Source organism: Zophobas morio, unplaced genomic scaffold (genome assembly GCF_036711695.1).
Source record: "Zophobas morio isolate AGI-343-1 ecotype UQ-CSIRO unplaced genomic scaffold, CSIRO_AGI_Zmor_V1 ptg000029l, whole genome shotgun sequence".
NCBI classification, from domain to species: domain Eukaryota; kingdom Metazoa; phylum Arthropoda; class Insecta; order Coleoptera; family Tenebrionidae; genus Zophobas; species Zophobas morio.
Genome location: NW_026972134.1, coordinates 2783827 through 2805247, shown reverse-complemented (window position 1 = coordinate 2805247; position 21421 = coordinate 2783827). Strand labels below are relative to the sequence as shown.

Here is a 21421-nt window from a genome sequence, read left to right as displayed (position 1 = left end):
AACCTCATTTGACATACACCTGTTAAAACTTTTATGACTTTAGCGGCTTCAGCCAAAGTACCCTTATAAGTCAAACTTGCTATTCTAAGCTTTGTGGACTCGAACCGCAAGATTATTACTGTTCATTGTTGGCATAATGTAGCTGTGAACTGAGTTAAGTAATACAATAGTCAGTTTGACTTATAAGGGTGGTTTGGTTTAAGCCGGTTAAGTCATAAAAGTTTTAACAGGTGTATGTCAAATGAGGTTACTTTATGTACTACTGACAAAACGTCGAGGTCAATGACTGCTACACAAGACGTTTAAATATATGTATAGCGCTAACTAAACCGTTTACGTGTTTTTTATATATAAAAAAAAATCACAAAAATAGTAAATCTTCTGCTAATGGCTCATACCAAATATCACTGATTATCGGAAAAGTAAAATTTTATTTTATTTCATGAAATAACCGCGGAACCTTAGTTACTGTCCACGTCTATTTAAATCAACTGATCATAAAATCAGTTCAAAATGGTTCTGCTGGTTCCTGAAAGTTAGTTTTTCTTTTCGCAATATCAAGGCGCAAAAAAATGGAAACCATTTCAGTAACCAAGTGTTAGATTTTTGTTTCCAGTTACATCGTGTTACACTGGGACTTGAAAAAGTGGAAGGATGTGTATAATTAATACTCACAATACTACATATCTATTCAGAACAGAAAATAAACTGGCATTACATTTTTAATCAAAATTTTATTAATTTTTTTTTAGTTATTCCTATTAGATATAAAAAACAAACACTTTTCTATTTCTCTCCCTAAAATAACACAGAGCAATTTGTCAATAATAATTAAAACAATGAGAAGTGAAATGTTTTTTAGTGGTTTCGAGACAATAACAACGTCAAAAAACGTGGTAATACGGAAGAATGAAATCGTTAACACAGAAAACCTAGAAACATTTCACGTCGCATTTTACATTCCCTTCGTTACTAAGTTTATGCGGGAATTTTACAGTTATCAACAGATCAACTAAAAACTGCCATGAAAGAACGTGAAATTAACAGAAATGACGCGACAGAAAAGGACAGGTTTCTCTGAAGTATTGTCCATTTAATGTACACTTGGGGCAGTCAAACAGTGTATGTACACTGCACTTTGGTTATTAACACATAACTATATTAACAATTTAAATGATAATAAAAATATTCTGCTCTGCCTTATAGTTACAAGGGGGGTAATGGTTCATTATTATACTAGAGATACTTACAACTTAAAACCTACTGCATAAATAAATTAACAGGGCAACGAACAAACTTACTTTGAGAACTGCAATTAAATTATACAAATCGAGAACACACTTCGTTCCAAACAAAAAAAACAAAAAATAATTAGAATTAAAATTTCGTCGCTGCTTTGACAGAATTTGAAACATGTTGCGTCGTTTTTACTATATTTGAGGTAATGAAACAACGCATCAAACAAATAGTACAATAAAACACTTTACACGGCGATGATGAGAAAGATAATGGAGCACTTTCGCTAGCCACGTATTGAATCACTCACACAGTTCAGTTTGTAAGTACTCTCTCAGACGCAGGTAATAAAAAAAATAATAATAATTATATTAATCATAAATGAGAACACGAGGACACTGCTAATATGCAATATGTACATTTAAGGAATGAAGGCGATTACTTTTTTAATGACGAGGTAATGAAAAATGAATCGCCGCAGCGATGTGTTTACTCGTCTTCTTCCTCTTCAGCTTCTTCATCTTCTTCGTCTGCTTCATCATTCTCAGGTACTGCAGCCTGTTGGGCAGGCTGCTGATTGATCCTCTTTTTGTATGCAGTCATTTCCTGTGACAATCAAAACGAGTTGGTAAAAAACTATAATGTGGTAGTGCACGCATATTTCGTCTGTTGTGTTACGCATCAGCATCAAAAATTTTAACCATATCAACTTTTACTTTTACCACTACGAGTTTTAACATAATAATGCAATTAATATATACATACAGACTATTTGTTTCATAAAAGATCCAAAACTTATTGAATTCTGTAATTCTGTTGGCAACTGCAAGTGACTATTAGAATTCCGCATAGCTTTCGTACCTTAGGTTAAAAAAAACAGTAGCAATTTAATTATAAATGTAGTACATCAAAAAGTTGCTGAAGTGAATACATTGTCCAAAAACAAAGATTTATTTCCTGAGATCGGCGGAGCCCTATTTTCACACAAACTCCGAACGCTGCGATCTGATATTTTTGTCTAGGTCTTTATTCTTTCCATGCTCAATTAGAAACAAAGGGAATCGTCAAAAACAGATCGTGATCAATATTTGAATCAAAGACAAAGACATTGAAGTAGATTAATGTTATTATTATTAATATAAGGACAAAAACAGTGCATGAGGTGTTTTCACGGAAAACACCGGAAACACTGATTTAACGAATGCGATCAGTATGAATAGCAAGCAAACGAAGTTTTGTAAACATTTACCAAACGCACTCATGGAATCTATGTTTGTTAAAACGTTGGAACGACGACGTTTAGTATAATTTGCAGTAGTTGTCGGTTTACTGAACTGTCGTTACATCGTTGAACTCAAAAGACAGATTTCAAAGGATGTATTTCGATAGTTAATACAGGTCAGAAAGTGATTTTACAGAGTTTAAAAACTAGATAGTACCTACGTCAAGCGAAGTAATGTTGGAAATGTAGAACCTATTGAATGACTGACTGATGGCAAATTTAGATATCGTGAACTACAAGTGTGTTCTAATTACTGCCTTTTTAATCACATTCACAGATTTTTAAAAAAATCTTTTAGTACATATTACTAAATTAATATATCGGATGTACTACTGTTAAAAATTTTTTTCTTCCACATTTTCTGAATTAAACTGTTCGGTATTTAGCTGCCGATAAGTACTCCACTTGAAAAATCTTAAAATGCTTAGACCATTTAGCACCGTCCGGAATTTACAGTGCCACGAAAAACAATCAAAACAGGATGGGAACTTTGTGCGACCCTCGTATCCGTAGCGATGACCTAAATTACATGGAAAGATTCAGACTTCGTCGCAGAATTTTGTTGTCTGGAAGACAACATTATTTTTAAAAGTCTTATAAAGATTTAAATAGTCAAACGTTACATCTGAAGTAAACTTTTATTTTTTCGATATTTGATTTTCTAAAGAAAGATCATTATATTCTTAATTTTTAAGAAACCAATAGTTGTCTTTACAATATTTAGTGTATATTTTTGGATTCCACTAAATAAGTCCACAATTTGGTTTATAAATTTTTAGATCTGACGTGCATAAAAATATTTTCTTATATACAAAAATATCCATCCCTCGGGAGAATAATTTACTTTTTGTAAAAATCGAATCTGCCATTCTTACAATATATTTAAATGCAGCGTTAACAAGCTTTCAAAGTCTGTACAACGATGGTAAATCCCTAATTAATATTATCCGTTTATCCCCTCTAAAAATTTGATGACGCCATTTCAAAATTTTATATAACCGTAAAAGTGCCATAAAAATATTAATTCTCAGAACTAAAGTTTATAATTTTTCTATGAAACTTCTGGAACAAGGCAAGTTCTATCCACATAATTTTAGACTAATTTTAATTTATGTAAGTAATTTTGATATAATTGATCTCGTTTTTAGAATCTTCCTGTGGGCGCAACTGTCTCGAAAAGAAATGTTAAATTATCCATCAAAAGTTGCATGGAACTTCTGACCGTTAGAAAGCGTCTGTTATAACATTCAACTTACGCTGAAATGATAAAATTATAAATACATTTTTAATCTAAGTATTAAAATATTTGTAAATGCAAGGATCTGAAAGCAAAATGGCAACTTCCGCAATACTAGATCAATTAGAAAATAAAGCTCAATACTATAATAGAAAAAAGGCCTGCAATATTTTTTAAAAAGAGAAAGTTGTTTAATTAAACTGCAAGTGTACTGAAAAATTAGTTAACATGGATTCTGTAAGTTATATTTTTTATAAACAATACTCACAATTACCATTTTTTGAGTCTTCTTGAGCCAAACCGAAATGTTAAATTGTATTACTATCTTTCAGATAGTAAGAAAACCGTTAGTGCAATTTGTAGAAATGATTTAATAGCCAATCACACATCAAACCTTGCAGTTATTTATAACGAACATTATCTACTATCGCAAATCGAATAATTTAATAAATTATTTAAATTTTAAAATCTGAGAATACGATGAACTTTCTTAATGATCATTAATTTTAAATTAATTTGGGCAGGTTGTATCGCAAAGAAACAAGAACATGTGAATTTTGCATTCATAGCAGTCCTTTTAAAACAGCTTTATGGTATTAATTTAAAAAACCACCAACTGGAAAATGACGCAAATTTAATATTTTGCAGTAAATAATAGCAGACAACGTTTACTTCATTGTTAAATTCATTCCATATTATGTTGTAACAAAAAGTAGCTTTTGCGAATGCACAACACAGACGGTTAAGTCGTTAAAATAACCAAAGAAACTTCAAAATACCTTTTCATAACGAGCTTTGTCCTTATCAGCCAAAGCCTCGTACTTGCTCTTGACTTCAGGTTCGGCATCTGCCCACCTTCTTCCCAATTCTTTGGCGATGTCTCCAACGCCGAATTCGGGATTCTGAGTCTTGACTTTCGCGCGTTCGTCGTTGCTGAACCAGAAGAATGCCGACCTAACATAAAAACGGTTTTAAAATAAACCCTCTAGTGCACATCATCTTGTAATAGTCACAAATCAGATTGCTGACGGTGTCATCAAGAAATTATAGCAAATAATAATAGAATCAAATGTCGGAAAACCTTTATCAATTTGTCCCAAAGTAGAGGAAACAAACCCTTCGCTATTTTCCTGACGATCTAGCACAGGATTATAACCGAACAACTTTACAGTTGCCGACTGATCAAACTGTGCAGTGGTTGATGTTTAAAACAGTCAAATACAAAACACTTACAACGAGCGTTTCGGAGCATTGGGATCCTTGTTTTGTTTTCGTTTCTTGCCCCGTTGCTTCTCTCCTTTGGGAGGAGTGTAGTTTTTCATTTCGTCGTCGTAACGCTTTTTATCGTTCTCTGCCATCTCGTGGAAGCGTTTCTTTTCCTTGTCCAGCATGGTCTGCAACGAAAATACACATTGAATTAACCGAATCGTTCAATCATCGTTAAATTTTAATCGATACAACAATTTTAAAAGGGGACTTGGGTTAACCGAATTGAACGCTACTTAATCTTTAAATCTTATTAAATATTTAGAGTATTGACGTGTACGCCTGTAGGATTCGTGGTCATAATTGATAGTTATACTTCGAAATTTATGATGTTACAGATTTTTTTTGAGTTGATTATACTAGTCTGAATGGGGAATAATACAAATACAACGCGATGTAACAGACAAACAATATTACATCGCATGCGAACAATCTGTAGATCACTCTCATAGTTTCATTTAATTTTTATTTTTTGATAATATTTACTTGTATTCTTTTATATTTTGTAATATTTGCGTGTTTTTAAATAAAATATATTTTAATCAGTGTTATTGGGTGCGACGTAATGAATTAAATATTTTATTCGAAACCCTATACTAAATCATAACTAGCCATAATTTCAGGAACAAACACTGACGATTATGATTATTCTGTACCATAAAATACAGGATGGAGAAAATCTTATTTTGTTCTCTCCTTGGCTGTAAATAGCAGGCAATAAAAAGGCAGCTTGCTATAGTCCTGAGCCAAGTAAAGGATGATACTTGGTGATGCTACGTAACTTTTAAGGAAATAAGAATATTTTTTACATATTTTCTAGCAAGAGATTTAATGCATTATATATTTCTACATGTTTCAGTTCAATTTTTATTTTGATACTTCGAATGTTGGCGAAAGAACTTTCGAAAGCGACAAATTTCAACTTTTTCATAGTAATTACTCCTATTATAATACGGGTTTTATAAAAATTCTGTCGCACGTATGGTTTAAGGGCATAACGAGCGCAACGCGGGGTGCCCGAAAAGAACAAAATGTTTTATAAACGAGCTATCATCCTTTACGCAATGTTTAAAACAATGAAATTTCGAGATATAGGGATTTTTGCGGCAGTTGGCAAGATTTACAGAATGTAAGGGTGACGGCAATGGAAAAAAAAATTTAACTGTCATTAACTTGAAATGTCATTACATATGTACTTGTAAAAATGAATTTGGAAGGTGTGAAGACGTTGCTTCCTATAAAATCGCACCAAATTTATGAAACCAATAAAAAAAAAGTCGAAATGGAAGAAATTGTATGTTTGGGGTACTCTATATAGACTGTACAACTTTTAGACCCGGTTTACAGATTTTGTCAAATTTTGGATCTAATATCAGATATACATCAGAATAAAAACTGGGTGGGCAACATTTTTGTGGGAATAAAATCTAAAACTCCAAATGAATAATTAAAATATTAGATTTAATGGTAATAAACTGCAATTGATCATTCTTATATTACAAGTTCTTCTGGTATTTAGTTTAACAAAGAAAAAACGTAGAAGTTGGGAAAGACGAAAATAACCTGAAAATAAATCAAGTAAAACCTGCTGGCACATACGTATTTATGTCTCGCTTACACCTGAGGATCATCATACATTTCCTTTAATTTTTTATATAAAATTCCATGCCAACCTTATAACTACATTGTTTTGTCATTTTTGGAGTTTTTAAGATTTTGCATCTCTATTTTCACTAATAAAGTTCACTAAATAAGAAGTAACTTCTAAATACAGTTTATTATAAGCACGTGACAAGCCGTTGTGAATTAAAATTAAGTTACTTTACAATTGTATAAAATTGTTTTCAATTATAGTTTGACATGTCTTACCACACCACCAACTCTGCTAAGTAACAGAAAAATTTGTACCAGGAAAGCGACAACTTTCACATGTTTCACTGTATATTAAAATAATGACGTTTGTACTACTCAAATACAAATTGTTTTTCCGTAACATATATCTCGCAGTCAAAAACTTGCAATTACTTCATAAAATGAAAATATACAAACGCCCAGAGTTAACAAACCTTCTAATAATAATTGCAATTGAGTGTTCTTTCCGTTATCAATTTCAGAAATAATGACCATTATATCTAGTCCACTATAATTAAAATTATTGTGATAAAACAACGATAAGTCGTAAGTGCAAAAAACTTATCGCCATTTTGCATTCCAAATAGGACGCTTAAAACTAATGAAAGTACGTGAAGGCAAAGGGTTCACGTACCCTCCTCGAATTCACCCTTTCTCATTCCACATCACCATTGATTTTCAGTCCTTGCAATATAAAGCGGCGCTTGCGTAAAATTCATATGTACGCCTTTATAATTTCGTCTAAATATCCGGGACGCTATCTCCAAGAGACAATATTAAAATCAAAGCGAAGAAACCGGACCTACAGCTCAAATTTGTTCGCAAAAATTTCGATCAAGGAATTTTTGGGATGCATCTTCGGTTCAGCTTGAATAAGTAAGAAAAAAATCGACCTGCAAATTGATACTCAATGTTTTTAGGACTTCAAATCCGATTATGTTCAGCACAGTCATATTTACAATTTTCTAAATTTAAATTGTAGGACTGATGGGTTAATTGTTTGAGGGCGGGTTTTTTTTCCGTAAAAAAGCCTGTCATTCAACGTCAAAAGATATCTCACTCAAAAGACTTGTTTATTGTGGAAGTTGACCCACAGGGTAATTCAGGTATATATTTAACACGTTTTTTAACTTCATCGATAATCTGAGAGTGAAATTTTTTAAACTATGTGAGAAATAAATGTGGTCGTATTTTGATATTCAACACAGTTCAAATTGAATTCTATGAAAGCGCATATAGTTGAAAATTACAGAAAAAATATGTTCTGATACTTATTTATCAGAAAACGAATCTGGAGTTCCTCAAGAAAGTGTATTAAAACCTACTCTTTCCTTGACTGACACGATTTTAATTATATAAATATTGGTAGCATTTATTTTACTTGGGGATACTTTGTTAACTTATGTCAGTGAAGATTGAAGCACATATCAATGTTTTGAGTTTATTTCCAAAAGAGTTGTTCTTTGTAGCCAGAAAATGTCAAAATCTAGATGCTTATTAGTCTATAATAGACATTTATTTAATTAAGAGTTTATAAGGTGATATTTTATGTGACGCAGTGTGGATGATTAAACGCCGAGCGAAAGCGAGTTGATACGAGTTACATAAAGTCGGTTAAACTCGGATTGAAACACAATATTTTATTTTCAAAAGATTAAAATATTCTTTTCAAACAATTATTTTCTGTCCGCTGCTTCATTAAAAAATTACCTTGCATTGTCTTATCGTAGTTGACAACCACGACGATTTTCACATAAACATATTCTATTTATACTCCGTCGGAGTATAAGTGCTACTTACACGCGGTTCAAACTTGCCGTCATAGAAATGAGAATTAAACTCCGGTCAATTATATGTCGTTTGAAAATAAAGTACGTTTGTCCAATTCATTGTGCCTACGGTTCGTCGCTTTAAAAGAGATGTATCAGATGAAACAGTCACTCAGTTTTTTTTTTTTAAGATTTAATTGAAACTCATGTACAGATCAAATTATATACATACTTGGATTTCTAATTAATTGAGATTTTTTTTACACATCATCTGTTGAAGACAAAATTTTTCGGAGAAGTCTTTTGATTCATTTTGGAAACGATCATAGAAACAATACATATTCCGAACCCATGTCGAAAGTTTTTTTACGGCACTCGTTAAAAAAAAAATCAAAGTTACCTTCGAACACGAATTAGAATTAAAACCACCCCTCGGTGTCTGTTTAACCGTTCGCAAATTTGTCGATTTGAATAAATTTAAACGGTGCGGGGCGCGAACCGGCAACAATGCGACCACCGTCTTTCTGCTGCAGATGCGGACCCAAAACCTGTTTACCTTCGCCAAGAAACGAGATGGTAATGTAGTCTCCTCGGGCACTGTGGGCTGGATCCAGAACCCGGGGTGAGAGCCGTAAAGTCGCTTTTTACAACCAAATTTTATATAAACCGCCAACCCCAACGTTAAATCGAGCGTTCGCACGTTTATCTATTTTCTTAGGTTACCGATCATTAATGAATCGATTTTTCTTCGTGAGCAAAAACAATGAATAGCAATTTTGACAAACCAGAAACGATTTTTTTACGTAAAGGTTAATGGCATACGGGTCTCATGGTCATTAAATTGTTGCTACAAAAAATTGTGCCCCGGAGCAACATTGAAATTATTCGGTCCGGCGAGGTTTTCCAGCGCGGGTTTTATCAATGGAAAGAGTTTTAACGATTTTCACAAAAATTCAGCGCGGAGGAGTGGCGGAAATAAAAGCTCACATGAGAGAGCTTTCGTGTCGCAAAGAAGTCGGAACGGTGTCATTATGTCGAACAATATTTCTTCATACAACGAAATCCCGAGTTTAATAGGATTTATGACATTACGGGTTGTGCTTGGAGTGATTGTGTGGGATACGAAATCGAAGAAAACGTCTCCAGGAAAAAATATCGTTGAATTGCCAGATTTTCCCGTCAGAAACTTTACGGGAGAATGTTTATTAATCAATCTTATAATTTCGTAATTAAAGTTTGTCCTATTATTAGCATCATTGAGCAATTACTAGTGCGCGATTGAACACGGTAGTTTTACATAATTGACAAAAGTGCAATATTTTGATTAAATTTGAATCGATACCACCAAATACTCTTTCTTTAATGTACAAATCTTACATTTTATAGATTAACATTAAAAATACTAATATGTGTTCCATAAGAAAGAATAGTGTTTTCACGAAAGTAAATATACCACGGTTTAATTTATAAAATCGGTAAAATTTAAACAATTTGGAAAAAAAAAAACACACTCCCTCTGAGATAAATGTTATACCTACACTTGGGCTTCCAATATATACATAAAATTTGTATCGGAAATTACTCTTTTTGTTAAAAAAGTAGCGGTCAGGAGAAGGACCGCCCCGTAACCAATTAGTTCATAACCAAATCCATAAAGCCCTAAATCTTGAAAAGGCGTTATTACGTATAATTATAATGAAAGTTTTATAGGAACGTGTTTCATTTTTAATTTCAAAATGTAATTAGTAATCACACGTGGTCAGAAAAATTAATAGGTTGTATAGCCAAGTGCTCCTTTAGCTATAAACGGTCATTTCTTATTTAATCCACAATTTCGTCATTCATTCATCGGGTACTTTTTCACTACTACCCACAAATACAGATAAATTTTGCATGGTTGTCTTCAGACTCTGCATTTGTTGGGTGGAAAAAGTCCTCTTCCAACGAATTAAAAATAACTTTTTTATGTTATTGAAACCTCCAAAACACCAAAGAAAAAGAATTTACTAGCTTCTAAAACTGAATTAATCCTCAAGCAATATTTCCAATTTAGATGTACGACACATTTAACAAGGGTGTAACCAATGTGCTACGCACTAAATTTTTAGAGATATACACTGTTTTTTCTTGTAAAGTAACTGTTTTGACATTTTAAGATTGTAAATGTATTGACCTTGTTATTTTATAAACTCAGTAATTTTTTAAGGCGTAACTATAATACAAATCTACAGCTCCAGTAAAATATTAAGACCCAGTTTACAGAAGCTCAATTAAATATTTGATTGCAATTAAATTTTGAACACGGAATTAAACAGTACCATGTGACCGACTCTACGCCAATCAGACGTCGCTAAACGCCTCGATAAATGCGTGATTAACTTAATCTCAGTTAAAATATTCCATAAAGTGGCTTTGGAAGTCTCAAAATTTGGAGCTTTTATTGCATCACAAATAGAATAAAAATGCGAAGTGAATAAGCGAAATGCTAATAAAAACAAGTTTTTATCCTTCCTCAACAAGATAATACAATTCTAAAAGCTCTTGTTCACAAGTAAATCATGACAGAACATTTGTCTCGTCGGTGTTTTCCTAAGGCTCTTTATTTCGTATAAGTACGGTCCTCTCACAACTGAAAAAATATTTAGACAGAATCCATTTTTACTTCCCGAGCCTACGCTAAGGAAGTATTGTAATGGAGTCCATCGGGCGACTGGCTGATTTCAAATTTTCTCGATGGGACTAGGGCCCGGATTTTGGGATGTTAACATTTTCGTCAATTCTTAGCGCGAACGTAAATATGTCTCATGAAAAATAACGTTTTTTGAACCCACATTATTTTTGCCTGAACACCTAAATTTAGTATTTGCGACCTAAAATTATGTTTTATGACCCAAACGATCTACTCCTAAAGTATCTTTTCCTAAATTTCACGTTCAATTGTGTATATCTGGTCTTTTCTTAAAATGCCGATTGCAGAGTAATAAATTTTATTGCATCCGCACCCGTCGAAAACCCCATGCAATAAAAGATGGTACTGTTGTCGAATCTGTTTCTTTTCGTCACGTTCGGGTGTGTTGGTTTTCAAAAACCTCACTCCCATCCCAACTTTTCATTTAAATTTAAAAGCTTTGCGCAGTGGCAGTATCGTAACCGATGAGGTCTATCCGAGGTGCGATTATTGCTTGTTGAAAACTTTAAATTTAAAAGATTTTCGGGACTAGTTCTACAAACATTTTAAATCGCCATGTCGAAAGAAAAAACTGCTATTAAAAGTTAAAATTATGCAATGGATAAAATCTGCTGGTGACACTAGCATTTTTCAGATATTAAACGAGGGCCAAGAAATATTTTGTAAAGCTTGAGACAAAATAGTACGTAAAAACTACAATTAATATCTATTAAACTACTTCAGGTACGTTTATTTAAGTTTACGTACACGAAGAAATCACATTTAGAGCAGCAGATCCGCGGGGAACTTCACAAAAATAATGTGAATAAACCGTTACGTCAAAGTTGATTCATGCAAGCTTCAGTCTCTGCCACAACCAATCGAAAATTTTATTTAGAAATGTATAAAGCTTTTATTGCCGCGAACATTCCTTGAAATAAATTGCAGTGCCCACAATTGAAGAATTTTCTACAGAAATACACCAGTAAAAATATTCTTGACAAGTCTACCCTTTCAAAAAATTATCTGTTTTTGTGTTACAAACAGGTAATTTAAATGTATAGTTTTTAGAGTTGTATTGTATTAATTTTTCTTTTATAGACTCAACAAAATAAGAAAGTGAAATTATGTGTGACCGACGGCACAGCATATATGTCCAAAGCGGGAACAAATTTAAAATTATTTTACGAAAATCTTCAACACTTGACGTGTGTGAGACAATGCGCCACCAATTAGAAAATGTCGACGGTTTTGATTTTAAATGCGAACAAAGTATTTTTAAAAGCTCCAACGCGAATCCAGTATTACAAAGAAATTTTGATAAATTTTCCTTTACCGTATGAACCCCCACTGACAAGGTGGAGGACGTTGATTAGAGCGGCGTTATTTTATGCGGAACATTTTATTATTTTTATTATTATTGTAAATTGTTCATTGGTAATTTTGATGACATAAGTGGCGTGAGTGGCAAATTCTTTAGATGATTATTTTTGATTTTTTTTTTTTGCAGGTTGTAATGAATTTAAATCCAGATGCACAATGTATTGAACAGGACAGACAGACAGACAACAACAGAAGACCTATGTTTTCGTACTCTTGGGGTCGTAACCCATTGAGAAAATATGAAAACAGCCTGTGGCCCGATGGACTCGATTACCATACTTCCTTAGCTTACGCTCGGGAAGTAAAAATGAGGAAGAGTCCAATTATTTTAAGAACTGTTTGCTAGAAGATTAATGTACTATTTTCTTTCGTTAGTACACTACACAGGGATTAAATGAGTTTGGTGTTTTATTTAACCTAAAATAATGTCAAGTGATAGATCAAGTGAGTTTTACCATTGTTAAGGGGCCTTGCATTACTTTTTAATGCAATGCTTGTAACAAACACACGCAACTCTTCCGAGTTAAATCTCAAAAAGGAAAATGTAGTACGCTACGAAATTGGGAGCAATTTAATCGGAAAATTGTAACGGAAACAACTTAGTTATCACATTTTTAAACTCCAGTTCTAGATCTGTTTGTAAGTTAATTGTCGACATATCGTAAATAACAACAAAACTAGGTAAATAAAACGTGATTAATATTGAATTAATACACAAAAGTATCAAAAATATTGTTAACCTTGACATGTGAATATCAGCTAATACTTTTACAATTGATTATAAACAAAACTAAATGTAATTTCCTCGTTCTTTACGTAACACTTTCCTTCCGTAAAAACTCGCAACTTTTCATTGAATCCGACAGCCGTCGTCTCTTTACTCCAAACAAAAGTTAAACGAAGTTGCGAAGTCAAAGAGTGTTTTATCAAGTTTTTTCAATTGTTTTCGAAACCACACTTGAACGACTTTAAATTACCCTTACGAAGCATTTTTTGCCCTTGAAACTTTTCCCTTTTGCACGAAAACGGAAACACCCTTTCAAACAAACAAGTAAACGCTTACCTTCCACCTCTCGGCACACTTTTTCGAGAATTCTGCAAAGACGACATTCTCCTCGGGATGTTTCTTCTTGTGCTCTTCCCTGCAGGTCTGCACGAAGAATGCGTAAGCGGTCATGCGACCTCTTGGTCTGGCATCAGCTTTAGCACGCGGCATCCTTCCTTTGTTGTGGTTCTGCTGCAAAACGTTGGTCACCTGTTGATGCTGTTGTTGATGGTGGTTGTTTTGCAACTGTTGCTGTTGCTGCTGCTGCAACTGCTGCTGTTGCAACTGTTGCTGCTGCTGCTGTAATTGTTGCTGTTGCTGCTGCTGCAACTGTTGTTGCTGCTGCTGTTGCTGCTGCAACTGTTGTTGTTGCTGTTGTTGCAACTGTTGCTGCTGTTGCAGCTGTTGTTGCTGAATGTGTTGGTGCCTAGCCTGAGCTTCGGCTATCGCTTGGTGATGCTGTTGTAAAGCAGCCTGCTGCGCCTCGGCCTGCTGTCTGTGCACCTCCTGCTGATGACGCTGCGCCTCCTGGTGCCTCTGCTGCGCGTCCTGCTGCTGCTGTTGTCTCTGGGCGTCTTCTTGTCTCGCTTGGACCTCTGATTGCTAGAACAAATAATACCACTCACATTCTATCACTTGCAGCTACCGAAATTGGAAAACAAAGTTAACAATGAGCATGCTGCTGGTGTTTGATGAACAATGTGGGTAAGCTAATGTTAAAAAACTTTTGAAACGAATCCTAGAAAACTGAGTACTGAATTAGAAAGCACTATACAAAAATTGGTCGAAGATTCGACAACCCAACAAATCTCGCTTCGTTGAGCAATGATAAAATTTTGCTTTTGCGAGTTTTGTTTTGTGACGACCTTTATAATTTTATAAAAGATCAGTCGTGCAAATAACACATTCACAGTGTCTGGACCGCAAATTCCAACAATGTATTATCACCACATGTTTAACTTCGATTTGTGTCTGTTTACACATCGAAAGAATCCGACAATTAAGTATGTAGTAAGCTGCCTGATTTGAATGATTTAAATCTCCTTGAAATATAGGAGGCCAATAAAATTAAGTTACGATGCAAAACGTTTGGATAAATAGTTATTATAAATCTTAATTTATTATTATTAAAAGTAGGCGGGCGCAACATTACTGTATTCCGAATTTTCGAGAAAATTGATCAATAACAAAATTGTGACTCATGAGTTAATGGCACAAGCAACCTTCGCCTTAGCAATTCAACATTTTTACGGCACGACCACCGATGTACCAGACATCACTGCTCTTATATTGATATAAAACATTTAAGATGCAATTTGAACTCCGCGAAAATCTGGAAGTATTGTACAACAAATCTCGCTTTTACGAAAAATTATGTGGTTTCATTTTGCAGATTATCAATTCAACTTTGAAATTACAAAACCGAATGCTCTGTAGTAGTAGTTACGGTAAATCATTAATCAAAATTTATTCGTTTATCCCCTCTCAAAAAATTATTGCGTCATCTCAAAATTTTGCCGAATAAATCGTACCTAATTTAAGCAAAATTAATACTACGAATAAAATCAATCATTTTATTGGGCAAATCAAAAACGGCTCACCGTATTTTCCCGAAAATTTGGATATAAGGTTATTTATGCGACTGGTTTTTACTTTATAGGTAGAGGTTTATCATAAAACAAACATGGCAAAATTTAATTTTACAATTATTCAAAGAAGCGGATTTTTTGGATTTGTACTTCGGACGCGAAGGATGATGTGTCGAAATAAACTTCGCACTATTTTTTTTTAATAGTCCATATCTAATCGTTTGCTACGATTATTGACCCAGACGAATACACAAACTCTGGTTAGTTTTCACTATCTTCACAAGATAGCTTCGAAAAATATCCTGCAACAAATCGTCTATAGACCACAAACTTTAGACAAATTGAAACCATAGTAGATCGTCATTTTTGTATACAATGACTGTAAAACCTCTAGAAAATACGATGCGTTTGATATTCGTAATATATCTATATAAAACAATCATCCCGCAAATATCGCTTGGGCAAGTTAAAGTATAATAATTAATTAGAAGCCGTCTATGGACACTTTCGTAGTGAACATACTTCAACCTTTTGCTCGATACCACGTAACTGAGGTCGAGAAACAATACAGTTCTGAAGCAAAAACACGAAAAATTTGAGCAAGAATGCCGATAATTAAACGGAGAGATTAATTAAAATGCGCTGGCAGGTTTATGGCGGTCAATTATTTCGTTCTCGGGCGCACCCAAGATGAGACCACCTGTCCTGACCTCCAATGTGCGGCCGTTGAGGCTGATAATGACCCCTACGAAGGGGAGTTATTATGCACTACTTCACTAACTAACTTACGATATCGCTTTACATCACCAAAGCGCCCGATGAAGATTTGCATTACACGCTTAATTCTATTGTTAAACTAAACAGTAAATCGATCGGGCGACAAAATTACTAAATAATTGTTGGAACCCACCCCGGTGTGTTCTAAACAAAGGAGAATGGTTTTCAGGCGGTGTAATTTCCTTCACATAAATCTTTGTTACATATTTTTTAATTAATACTGGAATATCCTGTGGTTTACTAAAATTATAGGTACAATGCCTGCATGAGAGAACTGGTTTTGGCTCGGGCTGGACATATTGAACAACATAAATTAATAATCTCTTGGCAGACATTTTTCTGGTTTAATGAAAGCCCATGCCCCATTATTCATTAATTGGCAATATTTTTGCGTCACGATTTTTGCTATAATAAGGAAAATTTTGCAAGGATAGCGTCACTTCGTAAATGTCAGAGGTCCAAACGCGGATATATTTTGAGAGTCAATCAATCAAGAAAATTCTGACAGGCGAAGTCCGGGCTGGAAGTCGACACATTAAATTGAGTTTCATGAATAAATGAAACGAAGCACTACGAGTCAATTTTTTCTAACCACGTTAAAGCATTATTTTATTTAAGTATTTTACTTGCAGTTTTTCGAAGTTACTTGGGGGAGATTGGGGGGCTATACTGGAAGCTGCACATTATTTTACAAAAAAAAAAAAAAAAAATCCGTGATGTTAATAATAAACTTAATTTAATCTGTTTGACAAATCAATAAATTAGCAATTTAACTTGAACGAAAATTGTGAAAATATAGAAACTTCCGTGTTATACATTATACGGGTAAACCGTAGAAAGGAATTACTTCAGAGAAAACTGGTGGTAATTTTTTGTGTAGAATAAAGAAATACAAAAACTATGTTTTGCAAGCAGGGTTTTTCTAAGACTTCAACAATACCACATTAAAAATTGTGGAACACTGTAATTCGTGTAGTCATGTAATTTTTTTGTTATCAAAAATACAAATTTGATGTGCACATAAAATGAATAATGATAAGAATAAACACATTAAAAATATGAAAGGAAAATTATTTCTTGGGTGTTGATTCCTAATATGCATAAAATTTTTAACCGTATGGTCGTCCATGTATTGAATATAAAGACCCCGATAGTATTACAGTTGTTGGTTAAATCCGAGACCATGGTTACATTTTTACCAAAAATTATGTAAGTAAATGTTGTAAGTATATTTTAAATAAATCGTATGACAAGTAAAAAAAAAATGGTCGGAGATTGTTACGATAGAACAGATAGAAGAAGTACAACAAACAAAATCCAGCTTTTCCGAAAAATTATAAAATTTGAATATGCCAATTATATTTTTTATGAGAACATGTATAATTTAAATAAAGTTATGTGTGTAATCTTAAAATACGCATATTTTCCTTAACAAAATTTGGCGATGAAGTCATTAACATTTTTGCAAAGACACGGTTATCTATCGTTTTAGATAGTGTAATACTAATGAATAACAGTATTGTATTCCCAAATTTTCGACAAAATGGAGTGAGCCGTTCCCGATTTAATCAATAAAATAAACTGACCCTTTAATTGTTCCGAATCAGGTCCACGCACAATTCAAAAAGTTTTAATGCAATGATAAATCACAAACAAGTATAGACTAATCATATTTTGCACATTTTGGATGGCATTTATTCGGCACAATTTTGAGATGAAGGCACCAATTTTTTTAAGCGATATACATATATTTTGATTAAACATTTACTTTGCTTACGATAACTTTAAAACGCCTGCAAGATTTCAAAGAATTCGGTTCTGCAGTTCCTGATATTAATCGATAAAATAAATTGAGTCATTTATTATTTTTTTTTTGGGTCCGCCTGAATACGTAATTCTACAAACTAAATGCGTTGAGAAACCACAAGTATAGAGTAATAACAATTTGGATATTTCAGATAGGATTTATTCGGCAAAATTTTGAGATGACGTCATCAATTTTTTGGGAGCGGATAAACGAATAAATTTTGATTAACGATTTACTATGATTGCAATAACCTTAATACGTTTGAAAGATTTCCAAGAATTCGGTTTTGCAGTTTCGAAGTTAAATTGGAAAATAATGTTACATAAATTTGAATTTTTTCCCAAAAATCTGGATGTCTAGGGTGAAAACTCGACAACGGATTCATACACCTTAAGTATAGAAGAATCTTATAAAAAAAATACTATTTAAATTTTGGAGATGACACCATCCCATTGGTGTTGGGGATGATAGCCAAATTTGTGTCAGCGTTTTATCTACAAGATATCCCTAATATACATACGAATAGTTTCCGTGATAACATGGAGGAAAAAAAAACTGGACAGAATGATAACTTTTTGCTTTAACCGACAACTGAAATACCGGGCCTAGGAGTTTCATTGGAGATTCTGAATGGGCAAAATATAAAAAAAAACTTTTGTGTTTATTTACTCATGAGTGGCGATTAATGCAACTAGTAGATAGTTCCATGGTTTTACTTTAAAATTTTATCATATCTGTTGGCGTGGATGCGTCACTACTTTCGAAGGTTTTTTTTAGATAATTTTCGCAGAAGTCAAAAGTACGTATAGAGGCACTGACACACGAAAGAGACAAATCAGTAGTAAAAAACTACACTCAAATTTCATTGCAAAATAACACTAGTGAATAAGTACTACACAAATCTTTGATAGGACCTATAATCCCTAATCTTCTACGTACGCAATAAATTTTAAAATAAAGACGGCTCGGTCTATACACTTAAAATCAGTCAAAAACTAACATGTAAATCAATATGTTGATAGAAAACTTAAAATCTATTTTTTGAATGAATTTTATCAATCGATAAAATAATTACTATAAAAATATTCCGCGTAAGCAATTCTAATTAAGTAGTGAATAATAATTAATTTAATATTTCGAGATGACGTTAGAAGCTTTCTAGAGAGCATTTTAATAAGTATTTTTTATTAACTTTATCCACGCTTTAAACTGCTAAATTAAATTATCAAAATTACATGTTGTGGAATCTAAAGTACATTAATAATAGAAAATAATTTTAAAACTAAGCCAAAAAAGTGACGTGTTAATGTTTTTACTTTACAGCTTATCACAAAACAAACATAACAAAATCTAATTTTATAATTTTTTAAAGAACCGGGATTTGTTGGACTTTTATTTCAGAAGCGAGGGAAGTTTTGTCATTAAAGTGCAAACGTTGCATCTACAACAAGATTCCTTAAATAAACATATACGTATTTAATACATTTTTGCGATGACGTATTTTACTTTCTAGAAAGGACAAATGAACACTTTTAAACAGTGACTATATTCCTTAAATGAATGTTGAGTACTTTCCCAAAACATAAAAATTCGTTTCAGCGATCATCATTAAAAATGTAACTATTAACTCAGATACACTTTCAGCAAGATAAACTTAAAAAAAAAAAAAGTTTCAAAGCAATCGGTTACGCATTGTGTCTATAAATGACGAGCACTCGTTGGAAAATTTTAATTTTTTTAAATTAAAGAATTTTGTTGCTTGTTAAGAAACGATGTTCTACGAGTACTTTTACAATCAACATTTAAATAAGTCACAAAATTTTGAAAATTGCTTCCATCTATAAATAAAACCTAACCCTCCTTAAAGGTACTGCTATGTACCACGACTGTATGAATCACTTTGTAGTTCTTAAGTTAAAATGTAAAATTTTGTTAAATTCGTTCCTAAAAAACTGTTCACAGGAAACTAAGAAACGAAATAATACATCACGAGTACAGAAGCAGAGAAGAGATAAATTTTGATTAGAGATTTACGAAGTTCACGGCGACGTAAAGCCTGTGCAAAATTTTGTAGGTTAAGTGAAACTGTGTTTTTTTTCTTTGGACAGGATTTACTTAGCAAAATTTTGAGATGACGTCATTACATTTTTGGTAGGGATGACCAGACAATATGTTCACGTTCATTACGGTAGTAACTTGGTTTTCATAGGCAATTCCGGTTCTTTGTGAAATAATTTTCGATACGACCCCAACAAAAATTAAAACAGGATGAAAGTAACTGGTAGCAAAAAGTCTTCCGGTGATCGGAACGATGCGAGGCAAGAATTTTAGCGTATTAAACGACGGTAGATTCTCCAAAAATAGTGCAAGCGCCCAAAGATACAAAACTGTAGGGAGCATGAACTTTTAAACAAAGTCTGAAGTGAACATGCAACAGTTACATTTGAGAAAAATAAAATAAAATACACAGGAGCCTGCGATTTAAGTTTTATGAATACATTCAGGTTTCGGAAAAAAGTTCAATATACTGAAGTGGTTTTAATGGCTGTTTTATAGCCGAACTTTCAGCAATTTATGAAATAAGGCGCACCTGCTTCGGGTTCCTAATTTTTGGCGTCTGCAATCCAGCGCGTACAGTAAACAGGAAAGTGACAACCCTCTAGGAGTTCGAAATTGCCGGCAATTACAACGTTCCGAGCATTAACGAAATAATAGCTATTTTTGAGATTTCTCTTTCGTTCGTTCGCAGCAAAGGGCCACGGTTCCACGATTCCGAGGCACCCTCGCGAACCGTCTAGACAAAGAAGCGGCTACGTCCATAAAATTCGGGTGTAAAACCGGCAAGATCGCTCGGTTTTGTGCGCGGCTTCGGCCGACGAGGGTCAGAGACAGGTAGGCGGATTAGCCTCCGGAGCCGGGGGTTCGCGGCGGCATACGTACCGGGGGAGGGGGAGTCTGTACAGGTGGCATGGTCTGTTGTTGCTGCGACTGCTGCTGTTGCAAATTTTGTTGTTGCGTCTGCTGCATATTCTGTTGCATCGCGTGCATCGCATTGTCCATAGTCGCGGGCGGGTACCACCACTGCGTTTGGGGGGGCGGCGCGCCGCCCGCCGCCCGATAGTCGTAGCTGGGGGCGCGCGGCGTCGTCGACGCCGTCGTGGCGGGGCTCTGGAAGCTGCTGGCCATTTTGTACGAGAACAGCTGCTGGTGCGGGCCGCCGCTGCTGACCGTGGCGGCGGCGTCGTGCTGCACCATGTGCTGCTGCGGGGGCGGCAGCAGGTGCTGGTGTTGCAGCTGCTGCTCGGGGGCGGCGACGACGCCGGGCCACCACATCGCGTCGCCCCAGGCGCCGCGGTGCTGTTCCGACATGGCGCTCACGAAACGAGGGAGAGACGGGCCACCCTAAAACCGTCCACCATTCACCGTGCGACGATCATCCTGATTTTAAACGAACGCGGAAACTTTACGAGCACGCATATATATATGTGTATCTGTGTCTATGCGTGTGTGTATGTACGCGCTCACTCGCACACGCACCCCGGCACCACTGGACATGGACGAGGACCGAACTTCGAACGAAAGGTGTGCGCGCCTAGTTCGAACCACCGCTTCACGAAATCTGGCAACACGGAAAACATAGGCGAGGGACGCCAATACCGGCGACGGAGGCAGCGCCCTCACACGCAGCGGAGCCACGGGGAAATATGACCGGCATTCGCCCGCTCCCCGG

The 21421-nt window shown here is 34.6% G+C and overlaps 1 protein-coding gene and 1 non-coding gene across 2 annotated transcripts; one reads left to right on the top strand and one right to left on the bottom strand.

Annotated features, from left to right (window-relative positions):
• Positions 1 to 671: 671 nt before the first annotated feature.
• Positions 672 to 21282, bottom strand: Dsp1 (Dorsal switch protein 1). The gene is made up of 5 exons (XM_064067488.1): positions 20632 to 21282; positions 13537 to 14121; positions 4989 to 5149; positions 4535 to 4709; positions 672 to 1842 (listed from the first exon to the last, which is right to left on the bottom strand). The coding sequence occupies exons 1-5, from the start codon at positions 21058 to 21060 to the stop codon at positions 1726 to 1728; spliced, it is 1467 nt and encodes a 488-aa protein (XP_063923558.1). The 5' UTR covers positions 21061 to 21282; the 3' UTR covers positions 672 to 1725.
• On the top strand, positions 11547 to 11673 carry LOC135137784 (U4 spliceosomal RNA). The gene has a single exon (XR_010281943.1). It is a non-coding gene; the product is annotated as a U4 spliceosomal RNA (small nuclear RNA).
• Positions 21283 to 21421: the final 139 nt, after the last annotated feature.